This window comes from Chaetura pelagica, unplaced genomic scaffold (genome assembly GCF_000747805.2).
Source record: "Chaetura pelagica isolate M959 unplaced genomic scaffold, ChaPel_1.0 scaffold319, whole genome shotgun sequence".
NCBI classification, from domain to species: Eukaryota; Metazoa; Chordata; class Aves; order Apodiformes; family Apodidae; genus Chaetura; species Chaetura pelagica.
This window is the reverse complement of record NW_009954410.1, coordinates 391273-414415: the sequence shown is the minus strand read 5'-3', so window position 1 is coordinate 414415 and position 23143 is coordinate 391273. Positions and strand designations below refer to the sequence as shown.

Sequence of the window (23143 nt, the reverse complement as noted above, 5' to 3'; positions counted from 1 at the left end):
CAGCAGGAACATGAAGTCAGACAATTGGTCACTAACATTTTAAAATAATTCAGTAAGCTGTTTCAGTAAAAGCTATGTACAGAACCCAAAACCTTTGGTGTCACCAAGAGCTCCATACCCAGCACCTTCCTGAAACACTCCTCAACTGTCATAATTTGTGACTTTCAAATGGGACCTAGCTGCTTTTATGTAACCCAATAATCCTCCTCCTGACAGAGGACAAAAGCAAAAGCCCAAGAAAAAGCACATTAAAGTGTTTCAAATGGGAGCTGGACCAGATGACTTCGAGAGATTCCATCCAACTGAACTATTCCATGATTCTGTTGAAAAGGCATGCAAGAAAGCAGTGATTTTTCCCTGAAATACCATTTATGTCCCAAAGTTTACGGTGCTAGTTGATAGAGATCTTTATTTTTACTTCTTAACAACATGTGCTTGTGAGAGGTTACAAGCATTAAACAAGAAAGCAAACCATCATCTACAGTCAGGCCCCCTGATGCTATTAAACTCTAAAACTATTTCTCAAAAACCAAAGGCACCAACTTCAGCTAGTTACAAACTGAGCAAGAAATGGCAGCTGCTTCACGCTTAGCAGCAGGGCTATTCTGAAGCCTTTTAAAATGTCTCAAATAACTGCAGCAGGCAAGCTACAGGAGACCTCTTCAGCCATCTTTACAGATACCTACTATCTCCAAATCAGTACTATGTCATTATTTCAGCTACTGTCATACTGATCCTCCTGATTTCCTCTATTTTCTACTTATCCTGCTGTCTGTATCCTTGCTTGTTCTCATGCAGCAACTCAACACAGTTATATAGGCACTAGAAAATACAATTACAGCATTCTACACTATGCCCCCAAAGCAAATTACTTCTAAGACATTTTTATTTTTAGAAAAAAAAAAAAATAGAACTTCAGAACACTGTCAAAACTGAGGAACAAGATACATACTGCCAGGAAGTCTGCCTGTTGATCATATAATACAGTTGATGTTTTGAACTTGTAGGTCTCAACTACTTTCTAATTAGACCGGTATATAAAAATGTTTTGCAATTAGTTACAGAAGAAATGCTTTTGTTGCAACTTCAAGAAGAAGCTGTTTTTCTTAGTAGAATTTCAAACAGTCCAAGTATCTTCAAAGTTCATAAAATACCTCCTCCGAGTCAGTTTTATTTGATTCAGTTATCTGAATGCTTGCTATTTGACATAAATTGACCAAAGCAGATAAATTCACAGTCAAATAAAAATGTGGACACTGTTGTCAGTTCAAACGCTAGTCTAAAAGTGTACAAAAACACCCATACCCTTTTCCTTACTGTACGGACCGAAATAGCAGTGATAAATCAAACTAAACTGTTGCAACTCAAAACTTAAGGCTAAAATCTAGTCTGATGACTCCAGTTTCAACTTATTTCTTCACATTAACTAAAAATGTTTGATTCTAGAGTGACCTCGCTATTAAACAGTTCAACAACAGCAGGTAGAAGGACCAAAATGTACAGAGCAAGACTGTACTTCAGACACAGTGCATATTTCCTCATAAGGTAAGTACATGGATTTAGTTTCCAACCACTAGACCGTGTTACTCTATTAAGTTCTGATTTTGCAAAATCACTGATAGAAGACACTTCCCTGCAGTGGCAATTGGTTTAGATTTTTAGCCTCAGTTACTCAGGAAGGAGTAGGAGAAAAACTATTCCCTTGAAATAAAAATTTTATGCACTGTAACCACCCTGGATCATAAAAGAATAGAAATGGAAAAACTGTAGGCCAACTTTACAGAACAAGTGCCTGTAAAATGCAATTTTTATTGATACAGAAATCTTCATACAGGATGGGATCTGGCACAGCAGACAAGACTCTGCTCTTCAAGGTCTGACTTGACTACAGTTTGACTCAAGTTAATCGATGGGCCATAAAATGGTGGTGCTGTGGAACAGGAGACTTGTCTCACTCAGGCTAATTCCTGCACTAGTTCCCTCATGCAGCCTTCAGAGCACATGGAAACAAGGTGGTTAGGATTGTGTTTAAAACTATTTCTTTCTTCATTAGAAGACTCACACTAACAAGGTTATACCTTTCTTTTCACAACTTCAGTTATTTCTCAGAACACAGAACGGTCAGCTACAAACCTGTGCCACCATGTCAAAGATTTCAACATTCCTTGACTCTTTCGCCAGAAGTCTGGAAATACAAGATTAGAATTTTGGTGAACAAAATGTAGTAAATTCAGAGGGGAAATCCTTTAATAAATAATTACAATTAAACTTGAACACTATTTTATGTTGCTAACCTCTCCACAGGGCATTACGCAAAACACCATCACATGTTATCCAAGACCCAGGAAAACTGACATTCAGAGTCAAGATAACCTACAGGTTTTTTAAAGGAGTTCATTCTGCTTGTGCCATCCTACATTAAGACAACGGTATTACTATTGTCAAGTTACTACATTAATTGCTCAAAGGCCTCTTTAACAGACAGTGACACTTGTTATGGAAAGCATATTCTGGGGGTGGGAAGAAAGAAAAAAGCAAAGTCTCCTCATCAATGGCCAAAGTAAACAGCTATTAAGGAAAACAGTGAAGCAAAAAACACTCAGCAACTGACAAACTTTCTCCTACCTTAAACCAAGGAAGAACAGATGGTAAAAGAGAACTGCTGACTTTCAAGACAAACAAAAAGGTTTACTCGCAGAAAACCTAAAGCTCTCTTATCTCTGCAGTGTGGGACAAAAACTTTAGCAGTGTCTCCTCCTCAGAAAAATCATGCAGCTGTAAAGGCAAATTAATGGATCACAGTTTAATACAAATACAAAGTAAATGTTTTACAAATTCACATCATAAGAGTTTGAGGAGATACTTGCAGATAAAAGCTCAACTAGCTCTTTACCAGAATATTATCTCACAGGTAAACCATTCAGATCTTTCATGATACAACTTCAGAATATTCCTGAGATTACTTAATTTGTAATAAAAATCAGATTTTTCCAAAGAATACAAATCCAACTACATTTGGTGCAATAGTTCAAATCCTTTTACTAAACTTGTCTGGTCTGACTGGCAACAACCAGAACCTTGACAACAGGCATTTCCATCACAGTAGAACAACCTAACATTATTATACCACTGGCAAGTAACATTTAAAGTAAAAAACAAAACAAACAAACAAAAACCAAAACAAAACACCCACCAGGTTTCCAATGAGAATAGATCAAGGACAGCAAGTTCTGTAACAAACTAAAGATTGAAGTTACTTGCTTCTAAAACACATGGTTCCTTACCACAGTTTTGAATACAAAGCATACTACTTCTACCTTAACAGACAGAAGACATGCACCACATAGACCAATGCATGTGTGCAGTTAATTCCCTTTCTTGTTCAACTTCATGCCATTCGTGCTTATCAAGAGCCACCAACTGCTTATCTGATAATTATATTTTTCAGCAGTGGTTTGTTTCCCAGTTCTTTTTATCACAGTGCTCATTAGCCTGTGCTGCACAGTGCTCCACAGACATCCAACAACTGCTTTCTGATCACCGAATTACTATTTTTCAACCATCTCCAAAACAGAAAATGAACTCAAGATTAGTCCCACAGACATCCAACAACTGCTTTCTGATCACCAAATTACTATTTTTCAACCATCTCCACAACAGAAAATGAACTCAAGATTAGTCCATAAATTCAAAACTTAATATATATGACTTCAGACTGCAAAATTGCCATTTTAAAAAGCACTGCTGTTTGCAGTTACAGATGTCACCTGTGAATGTTTCAGATTCTTTTTTAATAAGCAAGCTTTCACCTTACACAGAAAGCAGCACCACTTAATGTACCCCAAGCAGTAAAAAAGCAGAGCCAAATGCTGCTAGAACCAACACTTGTTGCCCTCACCCAGCCTGCATTTGTTTCCTTCCATTGCATTGCTTCTCATTCTGCTGACTGCCAAGAGATCGATTCCCTCAAATAAATCACAGACCATTTCTGTCCCATGAAAAACACTCTTTTAGACTTCCCAGCAAAAGTTTCATGCAAAGAATTATCAGAATTATGCAACTATGCATTAACTTTGGCACACTTGTAGTTTTACTTATGTCAGCATAATTTATGAATTAAAGATACACTAATGACAGAAGTGAAAAATTCTGTGATACAAAGCCAGAACTGCTTGGGAAATTAGGAAGTCAGGACCCCCTAAAAATTTTCACTTCAAGCCTAAGAGAGGGAAGGAACTAACTTGAATGGCATCAATACACACTTAATATCAACAAAGAGAAATTTAGCACCATTTCCAGAAGGAATGTAAGAGTTCTTACAATTGTGCTCTTGGTATGAGTAACAAAACCACATAGAAGAAAAATCAGGATGGAAGCAAAGGCTAACAAGAACTCAAAACAGAAAACTAATTTCATGTAACAGTCACCTTCACCATGTAACAGTCAGCCTCTCACCTCCAACCACTTATAATTGTGAATATTCTTCATTATTATGTTAAATTAGTGGGAAAAACAGACTGTAACAACAGAAGTGAGAAACAAACACTTTACATGATGCTGATTTTCTTTAATAGAAGAAATTCTAGACAACAGTATGCTATAAACTTATTTTTCAGTAAACATGCTCAAATGCTCAATATAAAAACATACACGAAAATTAAACAGTTGTGTGCCATGCTATATCCAGGAAAACACTGGAAAAAGGAACAAAATGTAACAGTTTCAAATATATTCACTGAAGATCTGAACTGACTATTGCAAAATCAGCCAGAGGCAAAACATGCATATCGAACCAGAAGAGTCACATTTAATGGGTCAATGTGGCTTTACTACAATTAGAAGTTTAGACCACAAATACTCCATCCAAGAATATCACTTAGATTACCATATTAACCTATTCATTCATGAAATTGTCAGCATTTCCTGATACAGCAGGCAAGCCTAACATTTTCAGCTAATAGAGAAAAGCAGTTCTCAACTCACTCAGCCTGTTTAATCTATTAAAAAGAAAAAAATACTTCACTTTGAATCTTACTCTGGGTTCATTGAAAAGATGGTCCCAAAAACAGTCCTGCAGTAAACTGGCACCTGATTATCCAGGACTAAAGACCTGGAAACAGTAGTAGTGTGATTTCTAACATGTCACTGCTTATAAAATGTGCAACATTTTGCTCGCACCCCAGTAATGCACCGTGACAGCTCAGAACAATCTGTTAACTTTTGAGGGTACAGTAAAACAAGTGGCCACCTGATTATCAATTTAAGTAGTAAAATGTATCCATTAGTTCAGTACCTTCTCTAAGATGTTTACGTTCACAAATTACATTAAACACATTACCTATGAGCATCTACAAAAGCATAACTAGAACACCATGCAGTGACTAAAATTATTATTATTCTCATGTCCAAAAAATACTCATTTCAGTTAAATTGCAACCTATTAACCTGTCACTAGCAGGAAAAAGGACCAGGTTCAAATGCTGAACTCAAGGTAATAAACAAGTTGCAATAATATATGAAATAGCAACAGAGTAACTGTGTTTGTGTGCATGTGGATACATATTCAGATGTGCAAAATCAGCAAGGACATTTTTATTTAGAAATAAAATGAAGAAATAATAAACTAGGATAAGATAAACCATAGAGCAAAAATATTTATGTAGTTAGAAACACAGCAGAAGTTACAGCTGGCTTGAAGAGAGCTGATACCATTACAGAATTGGGTAGGTAAGTCCTGAAAAACTCCAGAGCTCAAAAAAAAAACAAACAAAAAAAACAAACAAAAAAAAAACCAAAAAAAAAACAAACCAGTGAAGATGACACCTACACAATGCAGAGCACAGTATCTTATTAGATGGTTTTCATTAAATAAAACCAATTATGTTACAGGCAGATTTTTGCCAAATTATGGTTTCAAATTCACTCACTTAGGCAGATGCCTCTTCTCTCAAAAACCTTTGCCAGGAAAAAAATTAAAAAGATAAATTAGGCTCTAACCAAAATGCTGCCACACAAAAAAGAGTTCTGTTTAATTTAAATACAAGCACCAAAGCTTTACAAAACCTTTCCTTAACTTTTCACAGCAGTATTTTAATATAATAGTAAAGTAAGGTTAGCTGTGAGAACCCAAGGTCTGTGTGACAGCACACATCCAGTAGAAGACACCACAATGAAGTCTGCTTTCATATAATCTAGTCAAAAAGCTTTGCATCCAAACAGTCAAGGAGAATAAAACCCCAAAGGTTCTTTAAAAGTCGTCCAGCATGCACTACAATTCTAATATTGTAGCTGCAAACAATGAAAATTGAGAATAGAGAAGCTATCACTTTAAATACCCACTTCAGTTCCGGCCATTAGAGTCTTTAAGCATCCTTCAGCACAAGCCTGAGCAATTGCACAATGAGGAAAATGTTTAAAATGAGCTTTAAAAAAAATAAAAAAAAAAAATAAAAAAAAAATAAAAAAAAAATAAAAAAAAAATAAAAAAAAAATAAAAAAAAAATAAAAAAAAAATAAAAAAAAAATAAAAAAAAAATAAAAAAAAAATAAAAAAAAAATAAAAAAAAAATAAAAAAAAAATAAAAAAAAAATAAAAAAAAAATAAAAAAAAAATAAAAAAAAAGATTTAAAAATGCTGTTATTCGGATTGAGTGATTAAAAACCACTATGCTAAGAGCAACTTGTGGGAATCTGAAGAGCCATGGTTTCTAGATAAGCTCAAATAGGCAGATTATCTGACCTTCCCTAAGTTTCATCAATAATACACTGTAAAAAGTTTCTCTTCCTCCATCAGGTTTTAGACTTTGTTCAGGTTTCAGACTTTGTGCAGGTTTCTTTATCCAACAGTAGAAAAACGCACAGGAAAATACCACAAAAGAGGCAAGAAGCCTAAGAATGCCACAAACTGTATTTCAGTGCATTACAAAAGAAAGTGGAGGGAAAGAACCAAAACCCAAAAGACATCTCTGAGAAGATTTTCTAATTGAAGCCAAGTAGTCACATGACTCTATACTTCAAGTTCTTACCTGAAAGTAAGTCAGTGAAAAATCATTCATCTTACAGGCCAGTAAACTCACTGTTAGATTACTGGCCTGTCACATCTTGGAGGATAATCACTTTTTTTCCCCACAGGATATTCAGAGTCCATCTATTCTGCCTTCTCAAAAAACCTTTATGAAGCTCTTTACAGATAAAGGAGTGATATTTGTGAGGCACTACTCCATCAGTAGAGATTATTTCAGAGGAACATGTAATCTCTAAGAATATGCTAGTTCCATTCTAAATCCCACAGTTTTTATTTCTTTAATTTTTCTCTCTGCCAATTCTCCTAATTCAACATATTTTGCTTTGGCATCCCACCAGATATATGTAAGAATTAAGCTATTAATTTTAATACTCTGTAGACACCATCACTGGAGAACCAACACATGAAACACTGTAAATTATTTTCAAGGTTATAAAATTTTTCAAAGAACCTTTCTTACTTCTGTACTTCACTGAAACCTCATAATCAAGTCAACAGAGTAACTCCAACTTAAAAATCTTAAAAAAGTTAAATAAATAACATTTCCTAAGAGAGCCCTATCTGCTACACAACAGTTGAACCCAGATTACTGCTTTTTCTTAGGAAAGAGTACCCTTTGGGAACTGAAAGGGTGCTGTCTAACCTGGCCCTAGCCCACTATCACAGCAGCACCAGACAGTCAGCCCTCACACAAGGAGCTCAAAATGGGCTGCAGCCAAGGTGGTAGCATGGAACACGTGACAGTTTTCAGAGGATGAGAGAATTAGAACAATTGAGGTATTCTGAATAAGTGAATAAAAAAGGCATAGCTAGTTCTTTTCCATTATATGCTTTCTCTAAGATATGTCAGTATACACCTCTGACTGTATGTATAAACAAGGGAAAGCTCCATAACCAAAAATGCAACAATATAGCTCAGGGAAGCCATGAACTGACTGGAAAGGTCAAAACTCACATTTTTTTTCCTCCAGTAGGTTTAAAAGAAAGGATGCTTTAATTAAAGCTGTATTTGTACAGTTAGAGCCTACAGGACTCTAAAATAATGGCGAAGTTAGGCAATGAATACTCAGCAATGATATTTCATTGATCCTGAACAGCCAACTGTGAAGGTCACACCAAAAGCCAAACACATACTCAGATACTGTGGTAGAAAGGACACTACAGAAACCTTAATTAAGAGGATTTCAAAGCACAGCAGGTTAACAAGAACTGGGAGCACCCCAAAACAGTTTCTATTAAATTGAACTAAATTTTTCACTTGATTATTTTTCCTATCCTCCTATGTCTAATGACTTTGTTCCTGGATTTAAAATTGGGAAGGGGAACTAGCAAAGAACAAGTATCTGACAGCATCCAAGGCTCTTGGTACCACGGGGTTTTTTTGATAAATAAACTGCCCCAGAAAGTGAACAAAAAACATGGTAATTCTAATCAGAACATGATCCATCAACAGAACATGCCAGTATTAAACCAGTCTGAGTTTTCTTCAGTGGACAATACAAAAGTTTTTTAATTAGCGAGTGTGCTTTTTTGTTAACATAACTTCAAGTATTGCAAAATACAGCCCTTTACTTTGAGTCCATACCAAAAAGCCAAGTTTAAACCAAAACATTTGAATGCGCATATAATTACAAATGAAACACTATAACCATACTGCAAGACATTTTCCTGTAAATTGTAACCCGCCGGTGATCTACAAGGCTAAAGCAACCACTAGAAATCAAAACAGACAATTTACTACAGCAGAGGTTTCAAAACAGCTTTCCAGGAGAAGCTACCAGTTGTTCAAGAAATAGAAACTGTGTAGAAAGGTGCTCTGCAAAGTCACTTTACCATATGTGTTCTGCACTTTACAAACCAGATTTATTTTTTAATAAAGTCCAACTCTAATAAGGTTTATGGACCCTGAACAGCTGAAAGCATATAGCTCTATGAAAAGCCACCTTCTTTGATGCAAAAACTGCTTGAAAGAGTCCACTGCAGAGCCACAAAGATGATTAAGGAAATGGAACATATCCCTTGTGAGGAAAGGCTGAGGGAGCTGGGTCTCTTTAGCTTGGAGGAGACTGAGGAGTGACCTCATCAAAGTTTACAAATATTTTAAGGGGGAGTGTCAGGAGGAGGCAGCCAGGCTCTTCTCAGTGATGTCCAGTGACAGGACAAGGGGCAATGGGTGCAAGCTGGAGCACAGGAGGTTCTATGTAAACTTAAGGAAAAACATTTTCACTGTGAGGGTGACAACACTAAAACAGGCTGCCCAGAGAGGTTGTGGAGTCTCCTTCTCTGGAGATATTCAAAACCCACCTCGATGTGCTCCTGGTGTGACCTACTCTAGCGGACACCGCTCCGCCAGCAGGGTTGGAGCACATGATCTTTCAAAATCCCTTCCAACACCTAATACTGTGATTCTGTGAAGCCACTCCAAATAATTATTTTTAAGTGTGTATAAGAACTTTTAAAAATTATGACTTGGCATCTACTTGGGTTTTGGCTTCAAATCATGTTACCAGTGTAGTTTCAACAAAAGAAAGACAAAAGATATTTCCTCATTTGCTACTTCGAAAAAAGACACTGAAAAGCAACTGTTTGATCCACACCTGATTAAACCAAAATGAAAACACATGCCTGCTACTTAAGCAAGTGTAATGATATTAATAAACAGGACTACCATTTCACAATTAAGATTTTTTTTGACTGTGAGCTACTAACCATGGTAGTATTACTTCTCAAAGTTTTCTTTTCATAAGCATCTGACCTAATCGTGTACTTTCATCCAAAACGCCCATACAGCAGAGAAACACAGAGACTACACTTTGGATTTCCAACAGACCAAATATTTATGTCGGGTTCTCAAGTGTTTCAACAACTATCTGATACTTGAAGAGATTACACAAGATTATGAAGGAAGCAGCCTACTGAGGCAAACAAAATTTTTTTCCACTGGTGTGCTTTAATATTTCAGATACCGGATTAGTTGCTTTAAACCACTCTTTGAATGTCTTCCTTTGAAAGAATCAAGAATTAAGCTCAATTTAAAGCATATTTGTGCTTTCTTTATGTCTCAGCCTCCAGGGTAGTGCTTATTTTTCCTCCTCAAAAACAAGTAATTTCAGAAAGAGCATGATTTAAACTACTGATTAGCCTTTTAGAATGACTAATGTGAAATTCATTATCTTACGAAGCTTTTAAAGACAAATCTATGTCAAATGACAACTGATCAATAAGAAATGAGCTATTTCAGTCTTCAGATTATCAAGAAAAAATTAGAAACAGTACCAAAGGAAGCTATACAACTTAAGAGACAACATAAACACAGTTGATGAGATAGACACAATAAACATTTAAACATTTCCAAGTATTATAGAGTAATCCCAGTTCCTATTAGTGTTAACTTTTCGGTTATTCCTAAACCATTGCAAATGAAAGGAATACTTTAACATCAACTTTTTAGATGCATATGTGCACGGTTTAAACACTTCACCTTTTAGTTATATCTGATGCAAACACCAGAACACCTGAATATTAGCAACTATATTTAAAGACTTCCCTAGAACTAAAATGTTCAAATTAAGTAATTTTACCAACTCCTGACTCAAAGAGCAAGTTACAGGACAAATCCCTGCCCACATGTCTGAAATGGAGCCACTTCCAAAGCAATGCCCCCAACTACCCTAGGTCAGCTCCGGTAAGTAGCACCCAATGCCCTGAACCTGCTCCAGAAACCATACTCAAAGGCTATTCAACCACTACACGACCTTTTGCAAAACCAAATTTAAAAGTCCTCTTTCCAGCTTCACTGCTACACCAGGAGTGCAGGACACGAGGTGGTTTCACCATACAACTATGAGCACCCACATCACCTCCAGCAGAACGACAGGAACTCAGCAGCCTGGGGTATATTCATTTAATGGAGTTTGTTCGTGCTTCATGAGCAGTATAAGGTTCTATCAGGCTGATCTCCCTGAAAAAATTCTTATTGGAAACAGTGTCAGATCTGCTGGTTGCTGTACTTTCTATGTCTTCTGTGACAAATACCTTACATACTTAAAACTGGAAACTGTATTGTTTCTACAAAAGCCAATAACAGCTGAAAAACCATATCCTCATGTCCCTCCAAAACACTGCTCCTCCAGTGATTTCTGAATACTACATAGCTCAAGCCAAAGAAGCCAGGTGTCATGCTATTAACATCTATTAAGTTTAACTGATAATTCCAGACTAAATGGACAAGTGGAAAACAGCTGCTATACAAATGCATTAGCTGCAGTATCAACGCTTACGAACACCCAAAAACAGCTGGATACAGAGACTGCAGGTCCCAAACATAACTTATTCTCTTCATAGAATCATAGAATCATAGAATCTTAGGGGCTGGAAGGGACCTCGAGAGATCATCTAGTCCAACCCCCCTGCCAGAGCAGGGTCACCTAGAGTACATCACACAGGAACTCATCCAGGTGGGTTTTGAATGTCTCCAGTGAGGGAGACTCCACAACCTCCCTGGGCAGTCTGTTCCAGTGCTCTGTCACTCTCACAGTAAAAAAATTTTTTCGGATATTCACCTTGAACCTCCTATGCTCCAATTTACACCCATTACCCCTTGTCCTATCACTGGTCATCACCGAGAAAAGCCTAACTCCGTCCCCCTGACACTCACCCCTTACATATTTGTAAACATTGATGAGGTCACCCCTCAGTCTCCTTTTCTCCAAGCTAAAGAGACCCAGCTCCCTCAGCCTTTCCTCATAAGGGAGATGTTCCACTCCCCTAATCATCTTCGTAGCTCTGCGCTGGACTCTCTCGAGCAGTTCCCTGTCCTTTTTGAACTGAGGGGCCCAGAACTGGACACAATACTCCAGATGTGGCCTCACCAATGCAGAATAGAGGGGGAGGAGAACCTCTCTTGACCTACTAACCACACCCTTTCTAATGCACCCCAGGATGCCATTGGCCTTCTTGGCCACAAGGGCACATTGCTGGCTCATGGTCATCCTCCTGTCTACCAGGACCCCCAGGTCTCTTTCACCTACACTACTCTCCAGCAGTTCAGCCCCCAACCTGTACTGGGACATGGTGTTGTTCTTCCCCAAATGTAAAACTCTGCACTTCCCCTTGTTGAATTTCATCATGTTTCTCCCCGCCCAACTCTCCAACCTATCTAAGTCTCTCTGAATGGCAGCACAGCCTTCTGGTGTGTCAGCCACTCCTCCCAGCTTAGTGTCATCAGCAAACTTGCTGAGGGTACATTCTATACCCTCATCCAGGTCGTTGATGAAGATGTTGAACAACACCGGTCCCAGCACCGACCCTTGTGGGACTCCACTAGTAACACACCTCCAACCAGATTCTACCCCATTGACTACAACTCTCTGACTCCTTCCTTTCAACCAGTTCCTAATCCACCTCACTTCCTGGTCACCAAACCCATACCTGATCAACTTATCCACAAGGATGCTGTGGGAGACGGTGTCAAATGCTTTACTGAAATCAAGATAAACCACATCTACCGCTCTACCATCATCTATCCACCTAGTAATTTCCTCATAGAAGGCTATGAGGTTAGTCAAACATGATTTACCCTTGATAAAACCATGCTGACTGCTCTTGATGACCCCCATGTCCTTGATGTGCCTGGAGATAGTCACAAGAACAAGTTGTTCCATCACCTTTCCAGGGATGGAGGTGAGGCTGACCGGTCTATAGCTCTTCCTTGAACCTGTTTAGCAACCACAAGTATTTTCTCTCATTTGCCATTTCAGAACAAACAGGTAACATGTTGACACTGTGGAACTTACAGTATTGCCAGCAGACTAGTAATTGTGCAAGCTACAGGAACAGGCAGCCATGTATGCACAATGCTCTTCCTTGAACCTGTTTAGCAACCACAAGTATTTTCTCTCATTTGCCATTTCAGAACAAACAGGTAACATGTTGACACTGTGGAACTTACAGTATTGCCAGCAGACTAGTAATTGTGCAAGCTACAGGAACAGGCAGCCATGTATGCACAATGTCTTGGTAGTAGAAAGAGCAAGCAAATATTTTCATTACCTTTGAGAGACGGTATATACAGTATTCTTATTCAGCCAGCACTGACTATTTTTAGACTAGCATAAAATTCTAGAACTTCGGAGAAAATTATAAAAGCATCATGAAGTAAGCTGAAGACTTCAAACCAAGTCAGAGTGCACCATCACAAAGGATGAATGCAGCAATGGTTAATTAAAATTCTAAGAATTTAATTGCACATTACAGTACTACGTTTACCAACAATAGTGATCAGTAATACAAACTGTTCCATCTTCATATTCAAAACAGATGCATCCTTGCAGGGTATACTAATACTAGACACATCACACAAGTACCAGAACATAATACTTTTTGCTCCCTGCCCCTCCCCAGATAATTAAGAGTACTAAAAGATCAGCCACCATTTTGTTCAAACATTTGCTTTCAAATCTCATTTCTAAACTTGGGGGTTGGAAGGAGAGAATTAGTTGCATTTTTAATTTAGAAAACTACTCCTGATTCCTCCAGTAAAATTTCAGCCAATTCATTTTTCATTTGAATTTATGCTATCAAGTGCTAGTAGTAAGTACTAAAATATTAAATGTAAAACTAGTAACAAGATTTTCTGATCAACATCTCATTTTCAATCTAATTTTGGACCAACTTTTCTTCTCAACAGCCACAGTTTTCTAACAGTTCCCCTAAATGCATATGCATTAGTCTGTACTGCAGGCAAATATAAGAACAGTAATTTTCCACACTTTCTCCAGTTCTGATGCATCACTACATCTACTACTTGTGCTTTAAGTGACTTGCTTTTTCCAAGTACGAAACTTGGAAATACAAATTATAACTATTTCTGGAATAATACTTCATGAAGACAGCTCTCTCCTTTCCTCCTCCCTTTTTCCTGTATATAGCAGAAAACCAAGTTTTCTTTAAGACCTAACAGATTTGTTCCAAATAATGAATTATGTACTCGGACCTGAGATTGCAAAGAAACCTGTAATCAAGTTCCAAAAGTAAAAAAGCAACTACCACATTTTAAAATTCTAGCTCACTTCGTAATCAAAAGAAAATGAGAAGTGATCTACAACAAGCTCTCATCAATTTGACCTTGATTTCTAAATCTGTCAATAGTACTATTACGTAACATGCCACATGCACATAATGACTGCGCAAGATATCCATTGTATTGATGGCAAAACATCAAAGGACTATCATGCTATCGGAATTACAAAAGATAAAGGTAGCCATCAACAAAGAGACAGCTGGCTATTATAAAACACCCTTAAAATAATCATCATAAGCTAATACTGAAATTACTATCATTACTATAATCATCATTAACTGGTAGCATGTTAAATTTGAGTCACATATCCAGTATCTACCTGTTACAAATGCAGCCAACCTTAGTAACAGTCTACTATCATGCAAGCACTCAAGAGGCAGGAAGGGAAAGGAAATCCGATGTCCCAGCAGGACAGATGACAATTTGGCTCATCACTGAAGCCTAAACGAACGTTCTGCATGACATTCCTCATCTATACTAACTATGTTTTCCCATTCTCTGTAGACCATAGGGAATGCACTGTTGACATTTGGTTTTCTTTGCAACCATACAAACTAGAAATGTTTGTTTAAATTAAAGCTTTGATTTTGTATCAAAGTTTTGTGGCCACAGAACTGCAGAATATACAGGATCCTACTGCCTGGTTATGTGCAAGAAAAGATCCCAACTTTACTTTTGGATGGATCCCTGTTTGCCATATTACACCCACAACTGTAAAAGGAGTTTGTTTTTTCTATTTAAATGAAAATCCAAGTTCAAATTACTTCTATTATGTCATACTTGCAAGTCATATTTCAGACTAGATCCATACCAATCTTTTCCTTAGACTTGATGAACTATACCATTCTCATTCCTTATTCCTCTTATCTATTTGCATATTAGACAACACATTCTTTTCAAACACTTCAGATTTATCAGTGTAGAAGAGGAAGATCCGTGTTTTCTCATGAGCTCACAAAAACTGTATTTACATCACCATCATAGATTTTAAGAGCTAAATCAATATACCTCAAATGATGACCACTCAAAACAAATAAACTTACCTACTACCATGAGTGTGAATTCAAAGCCTCTCTTCACAGACTTTCGGTAAACTTGATTGGGAAGATTTGCAAACCCCACATATCCTTCAAGGTTCTTCTGTTGCTAAGTCAAGAGACATTTGGGAAAAAAAGCTTGTAACTTCTTACTTTGCATATGGTGGGGTTTTTTTAGTTATTTTGATATTCACTTCATTTTCACATTTGCAGAAAGGTGCTATCTACCAAACCTGCCAACATCCTAAGATGTCTACATCAAAGAGACTGCAATGAATTGCAATAATCCATAGACAAATGTGTTGTTGTTTTTTACTGGATACCAAAAAAGACTGGCTCAGAAAGTCAGCTATGCTGACAGCATTTTGTGCAAGTACAATTACCACATTATGACTGTGGAAGCACCAGAGTGTACAAGCACAAACAGATTAAAATATAACCAACTTAGACCAATGCCCATTTAAAACACAGGCAAGTAGTATGAGCGTAGCTCTCCTGTACTCCTAAATCATGCTGGTACTGACTTCATACTAAAAGAATTAAGCTGACATTCTTCTCTTGGGTCTCACAACTGGAGTCTTTCCTAGTTCTTAGTTCCTGCACAACAAGTCTAGATCCAGACCCATGCCAATGCAGCATGCATTTCAACAAGCCCTTGAGAAAGGCAAAACTTCAGTTGCCTTGTACTTTGAAAAAGTTACTCAAAATATGGCCTACTACAAAAAGAGCCTTATGTCATGGGGAAACTTTTTTTAACATGCTTTTTGCTTCAACTCTGTCTTAGGTGCAGCTGTTTTGTTATCTGAAAGTTCTCAAAAGATTAAAAAGAAATTAGCTGGGAACTAAAAAATTCAGATGGTTTTACTTTTCCCATCTGTTACTATAACCACATGTGAGGAATACAATCTACCACATTCTAAAACCCTGAACAGGAGCCAATGCTTCAGAGATATTACATGACATATAAGTGGGTGCTCTATAAGATATTAAATAGATCCTTAGCAGTGCAGGTCCTAAATAACTATTAAGGAAAAGCAATTGTGATTCATCCTACCAGACGTAAAATATCTAGTATCATATTTAGCACCTACATACCTTGTAAGGTATGCCATGCTTACCAGAAACAGCTCATCTCTTCATTCAATCTAGGAATTTAATTCTACTTCTGCTCCGAAGAATGGGTTTAAATATAATTCCTTTTTTCGTTTATTTTATTTCTCTTCCCTTCCCATTCCATATAGCTCCACATTCAGGATAGCTTTACTACTAAGAACTTTAAGAATACTAAGTATGAAATGCTAAACAAGAATAGATGGCAATTTTCAGGTTGTTTGCTCTGCTAAGTGAGTCTATAGCATTTACGTCCACAAATTTAGATCATGAAATACAAATGTTACTAAGCAAAAAGAAGTTTGTAGTGTTACACTTAGCATTAATGCTGTATTTAATACAAGCATTTATACACTGTAATTGGAAGCCAGATTCTGATTTCTGGTGTACAAATTTAAATTAAAGCTTTCAATATGGTGATTTCTAAAAGCTGCATTTGTTCCTAATGTGCTCCTTCTCAACAGACTGAAACAAACTGGGAACTGAGTTTCTTGAATTCCTGCAACAACTTTTAAAAGCAGTAATTCCTTTTTTTTCTTTTGTTGAAACGTTGCCTTCCACTGTATTGACCACTGTGCCAAGTAAGATCTTGTGTTTCTAATACAACAGCTTTCTCTTAACTTTTATCCCTTCCTGATTCTGAACAAGCTGCTACTTAAGCTCAGTTTCAGTCCACCTACTAAAACTCTAATCCTTCTTCTATTTCCAGAATAGCTGTAATACATCTTAATCAAAATAATACTTACAGCTACTTTGTAAACAACACATTTCCATCATTTCCAGGGTTGAAGATATCAATATAACAGATCCAGAAGTAGTCCAGTGAAACGATGAATTTGAACCATCGCAGCAATGAGTCCACATAGGTGCAGCAGCAATCCAGAAGGAGAAACAGGGGTGTGAGGAGAGAAAGAAAGGAAAGAAAAAGTTACTTACATTTGACCAACAACATTACCTACAAAACTTTTAGTCAAGTATGCTTGGTATAGTATTTCACATGACCTTAATTTAGCTTTATACATGACAGCTTAATTTCATTACTCCTATGCCATTTAATGATCAATACAAATAGTCATTCAATATTTAATTAATTCTGTTTATTCCTGTTACTCAACATGCTTTTTGTTTATCATATACTACCTGAACCTCTAATAGGCTCAAGAGCATTTGTCTTCTTCAGAGGTGCTCACCAGAACATGTAATTTCATTTCAGGATGCTACTGCACAGTACTTTTATCTTTGAGTGAAAAAGGTGCAAAGATCAAAGCCATCACCATTTCAAGTGTCTCTCAGGATTTTGTATTTCTGTATTGCTTAATACACTCAGTGAACAGTGTCAATTCACAATACTAATTATTAAAGCACTGCTGCAAATTTGGGCATAACTGTCTTTCTTGGACAGCGAGGAAGTGAAGAACAAACTACAGGGTACAAGTTAAGTGTCTATTCAGCATCACCTAACTGTGGATGACAAGAAACCTATGCTAGTTCTCCAACATGGCACTTAAATACTTCAATTGCAAACATGCATCAAAAAGACCTTTTAAATTTCTGTATTTCACTAAAGATCTTCCTGTGCTTGAGAATTTCAATATGCTGATTGAAAAAAAAACCCAAAACCCCATGGATCTCTGCACCAGGCTACAACTAAGCTAGCAGTCAGTGATGCTTCCAAGCCCAAACATCTAATTTTTTTAATCAATCCCATCCTCCCAGAGGCTCAGAGTCTATTTTTCAGAAGTGTACACTATGATGGAGTCCACAACACAAAGTGGCACTTTAGTTCCCTTCTCCTTTACTACCTACTGGGATATGAGCTTTCCATTCTTACAGTCCCCCCACACACTGTCAGTACCCAGAGCCCTAACAATTGAGCACACCAGGTACTTTGCTGCTACACTCTTCTGAGAGGACAAAAAAAAGCAAAGCAGTGTCCATCAGCTCCAGTCCCTCTCTGTGACCTGAAGAGAGGTGGCACAAAGCACTCTATGTAGCTTCAGGAGGACAGATGCAAATGAACCAGAAGTGGAGAAAGCTGTACAGGCTGGAATACAACTAATACTGCAAATCCTGCAGCAGCACACCCAAAGGTTTTGGTATGAACCACCTTATATTATTGTTTTATCTTGTTGCACATCACTACTTTCAACTTTGAAACAAGGCAGAGCTGTCAAGCACAGATGACTTCTACAGTAGTTAAACAAGTACATGGAGAGCCTAGTCACCTAGTTGAAAACAATTATATGATTAAACAGAATCATAAAACCATAATACAGCAAGAATATCCATACAGATCAGATCAAAGTTCCTGCCTTCAACAGTGGACAAACATGTATCTAAGGTAGCATATATAGCTATGTAGTATACCTCTTAAACACTTCTGTAGCCACTAAAAAACTACCTCTAAGGCATTTTCTAAAATGGAGGAATTTTTCCACTTAAAGAGCATTTGAGTGTTCTTCCATGTGCTTGTAGTCTTCTTAGTATCACATAAGCAGAGCATCCACAAAAGCCCCTGTACCAAGGACTCCCTCCCTCCCTGTACATTGTTAAAGGGAGAACTTCATAAATCACTACCTGTTGGCTTAATTGCTGCACAATGCCCTCTGTATTGGAAAACAGCCTTAACCTAGCATACTTCATTGAAAAGAAGCTGTTTCAGGCCTCTGATTGCCTCTGCTACTCTTCTGTAACACTCCTCTAGCTCTATAACCTTCCAGAAAGACCAGGGTGAGAGCTACACATACAGTATCCATGAGGAAAAAGTCACAAATCCACAGTCTGATCACACAGTATCTTGTTCTCTGTTCCTGTCTTACCTATGTTAACACGTAGCTTGGTTTTTTGACTACTTCAGAGTAGTGAGCTGATGATTCTGTGACCTGTACACAAGCACAAGACCTTGCTACTGAGCTTTAACAGATGTTCACAGCTTATTACTGAGCAAAGAGCATGAAAGCAGTCTGCACATACATCACTTTACATTCATCTACTCTGCATTTTAGCTATCATTTTATATTAAGTCTTCTAACATTTTAAAGTCCTTGCAGTTGTCCATCATCTCTGCTCTGAGCACAAATGAAGGCAAGCCATAAAAGTAATTATAATTTTGGCCTTAGCTGACTTTTGATACATCCACTCCCTGCACTCAATGCTATTTTAATGTAGGTCTCCCCCAAGGAAAATGTCAAAGCCCACATAAAGCAGCTGCAGTGCCAGCATTTTTAGATCCATCATCTGAACCAATGGATTAATAGCCAACAGCAAGCTGCTGAAACTATGCAAATGAGCAAAAAAAGAGAAAGGAGGCACCATCCGTGGCTTTGCAACAAGTTTTTAGGAAAAACACTGACAAGCAAAAACTCCCCTTTTCCTTTTTTTCTATCAAGTCTGTCTACCAACTTTGTTATTGCCCAGACACCATAATTTACATATCTCTTTTATTCTGTGCTGTGTCCAGGAACAATAAATCTGAAGTTATTCTTCTTGTAATACCATCTAGGCCAAAAGATTACAGACTCTGGAATAAGGTCCACTGCCTGACAGAACAGCATCCCTTAACCCTCTTATCAAGAGGGAAAGCAAATCCAAGATGAGCTAAAGCCACTTTTTATTTCTACTACATGCAACTTGACATCTCAACTCACACTCTACACAGGTAAGTGCAGCTGCTGTGCAACGGTAGTAGCCAGCAGCCTGTTACATGATGCTATGAAACTCTTCAAGCATTTATGACCCAGCCAAACTAGCAGCAAATATTAATGAAGACATGTGAAGAGAAAAAAAAAAAGAACAGAAAAGCAGTTTGACATCAGAGGAGTCACTGTCCTTTTCAATCACAGTTGGCTTTGGAACTTCTGAAACTTACTCTAAAAGAATGACATGCAATACATTTTCCCTAGTATCTTTCTATCCTTATTTTAAAAATCCTCCAGAAGCATCACAGAAAACCCAAGAACTCTTGAAATCTGACCACAACTATAAGCAACATAAACTATCTCAGAAAGGGCTCAACTATCCATTGCATTAGGCATGTGATAGCAATGTTACTTATCATCAACAATGAAAATAAAAGGTGATAATTTCTAAATTATTTCACACGTTTGGAACAGGGAACCCATTTTGAACACAGTACTTTTTCTATAACTTACATTTGCTGTAGAATCAGTTTGTTCTTGTAAGGTATCTAGACATTGGGGAATTTTCCTTTATACACAATTTACTTCGAAGAGATGTCAGACCTGCCAAAATCTAAGAATTTGCACCTGCTCTAACAATGATCTCAATAAAGCCATCTTTTAAGAACTTCAAGCTAATTACTGTGCACTCTTTACCCAATTAATTTTTCCTACCATCATGCTATGAGTAAGATCAGTTTAACAGTTTCTAGTTTTACATCAAAAGACTAGTCTATGAAATACTGAGTACTTAAAATTTTCTCGAATATACCTGACATAGTAACTTTTTTATTTTCTTCTTTCTAACAGTGCTAGTAATTTAAAGTCTCTACATCAGCACCTTCAAAATCTATGAAATGGCCTAGGGATTACCTCACCAAGCTACAATTTATCAAAGTCTGCATTCTTTCCAATTTTTTATATGGAGGCAACACTTAAAATATACAGCTAATACATACCCCCATCTTGTCCTGCTACATGGCAGAGGCGGACAGTAACTGCAAATCTTGCAGTTTTGGTTTTGTTACTGACTTTTGGGTTTGTTACTGCATTCTTAAAATAGGAGCTTTATGTAGCAGTATTTAGGGTAGCAATGCTTCTAAAAGCCCTGAGTGGCTTGTAGGCTGAGATACATGCACTCCAGATTTAAAAAAAAAAAAAACAACAACCACCAAACAACCAAAAAATATGGAATTGTTTACAGTATGGAAATAATGACACAAAAGGGGGAAACTCAACAGCTCTAGCTGTAAAGGTAAACTTACATTGAACATCTACAAACATGTTTCACCTTTTATCACAGAACACTTGTTGCTAGTGAAAAGAGTGCTTACTGAAGGAAAATAATCAGTGAAAGGAAAACTAGCTTCATCCTGGCTCAAATCAGGACACCTTTCACTATCCAAAGTAAAAACCTGAACAGTAGAAATCTAGCACTGATTGAAAGGAAATCAGCACTTTCATTCCCTCACACAGGCATCAATTATAGTCAGCAGTACCTATTAAAAGCCTTATTTTATAATAAGACAACCTGACTTCCAAGTGTGAACCTAGGGTCTTGCCTACACTAAAAAATAAAAAGTATCCTCAAAAAGAAGTCAAAATAAGAAAAATGTGTTGATGTGTAACCAGGATTAAGAAATAAGGATCTCTTTCAGTCTCTAGGAGCAAGGTGATTAAGTCAATAATAACTTCAATCGCTGACCTAGTGAATATACTTTCAATTCAAGCGTTCCTCAAAATCTCACTGGGCATAGTGGGTCAGTATAGGTCATGAGTAAGCTTCAGACTCTCTTTTTTCCTGTGCCAGACACTATCATCCGGTTTATTAACAGTATTGAAACACATGTGATGTCTAGGAGCAAAAGGATTCTGCAAGAAGGATTCTGCACTGTAGAAGATCAGAAAGTGCAGACACCATCTGCTGAGCTATAGGCAGCACGTTCAGATGGAAGGCAGAAAACTCTGAAGAAAAACAAAAGGGATGTAGCAGGCTCACCAGTAAGCCTTTACTTGCCTGCTAAAAAATGTTTGCCAGCCCTCAGAGCCAGTGTACAGTACACAGAGACACGCCTGAGCAAACTGCACAGACCACAGCAGCTGTAGCAAACATAGCCGCAGTACTTACAGTGGCCCAAGAAGTGCAAGAAAGCAGACAACGACAGGAAAATGAAGTCAATTACTTAGAAAAACAAAAGTAATTATAGATAGATAGATGGGGGGAAGAAGGAGAGACAATTTTTTAAAGTCTGACCAACTACCAAAGCAGGCCTGTATAAATACAGCACACAACATTAAAAGAAGTTCTACCCAGGATAACTGGAAAACAGCCAAGGCACATATACTGACAGGATTTATGTAATAGTTCATAATTCACTAGAATTAGCTGGACAACTAATTACTTGAAGAAGTTGTTAATCTTTTCTGTGCATTTTAAATACAATCTAAAAGTAGAGGAAAACAACTTAAAAGCTTTGTATTATTTTTGTCCATTTTTCCCTTTCTTTTGGCTTTTAAAATAAAAGCTTTGGTCTGTCTGCAGAAAGCAGCAAGCAAACCACCATCCCATAGCAACTTGCATCTACCTGAAATGACCAACTCAAAATTAAATTTGACAGTAAATGAATTATCATCTTCCACTCCATAAAGGTAGTGGTCAAAATTCCTACAGCAAGAAATGGCACAGGCAGACAGGATAGCAGTTCCTAGAGGAGCAAACAGGGAACTAATGTCAGGAACATCAGAAGATCAGGAAACAACCATACATCACTTAGTATATCTATTACCACTTGTAACCTTATTTCCAAACTCTTCCTCTTCAGTTTTGCTATCCTTGAATGTTTATTCCAATACAAACACTGATGATGAAAGATGCAAAGGAAAAATACTTTGAAAAAAAGCTATGAAAGATTACTAGATACAAAACCTCCAAAGGAGAAAAAAAAAAAAATTAAAAAATACAAACATCTCGTCTATTTCACTTGTGGAAGCTTCCCAAAGAGATGTAAATAAAAGATCTTAAAGGATTTTTTTTTAAGTCTGGACAGAACTTTCAGGCAGTTTGAAAATGAAATAAACTAAATCATGGATTTGAAAGGAGCTGTTTTTAAGGACAGACATGTACCACAATGTAGTTTAGTGCCTCAACCTGGAGACCACTTTGAGCATCTTACTTGGCATAGGAAACACAGTAAAAAGAAACAACAAAGCACAG

The 23143-nt window shown here is 37.2% G+C and overlaps 1 protein-coding gene across 1 annotated transcript in view; it reads right to left on the bottom strand.

Moving 5' to 3' along the window:
• Positions 1 to 17124, bottom strand: part of SEPT7 (septin 7) — a 65052-nt gene extending 47928 nt beyond the window's left edge. Inside the window, exons 1-2 of the mRNA XM_010004361.1 lie at positions 16999 to 17124; positions 15149 to 15251 (exon numbers count right to left, since the gene is read on the bottom strand). Of these exons, the coding sequence (XP_010002663.1) occupies positions 15149 to 15158 (10 nt within the window). The 5' untranslated portion in view covers positions 15159 to 15251; positions 16999 to 17124. The remainder of the gene's footprint in view (positions 1 to 15148; positions 15252 to 16998) is intronic.
• Positions 17125 to 23143: the final 6019 nt, after the last annotated feature.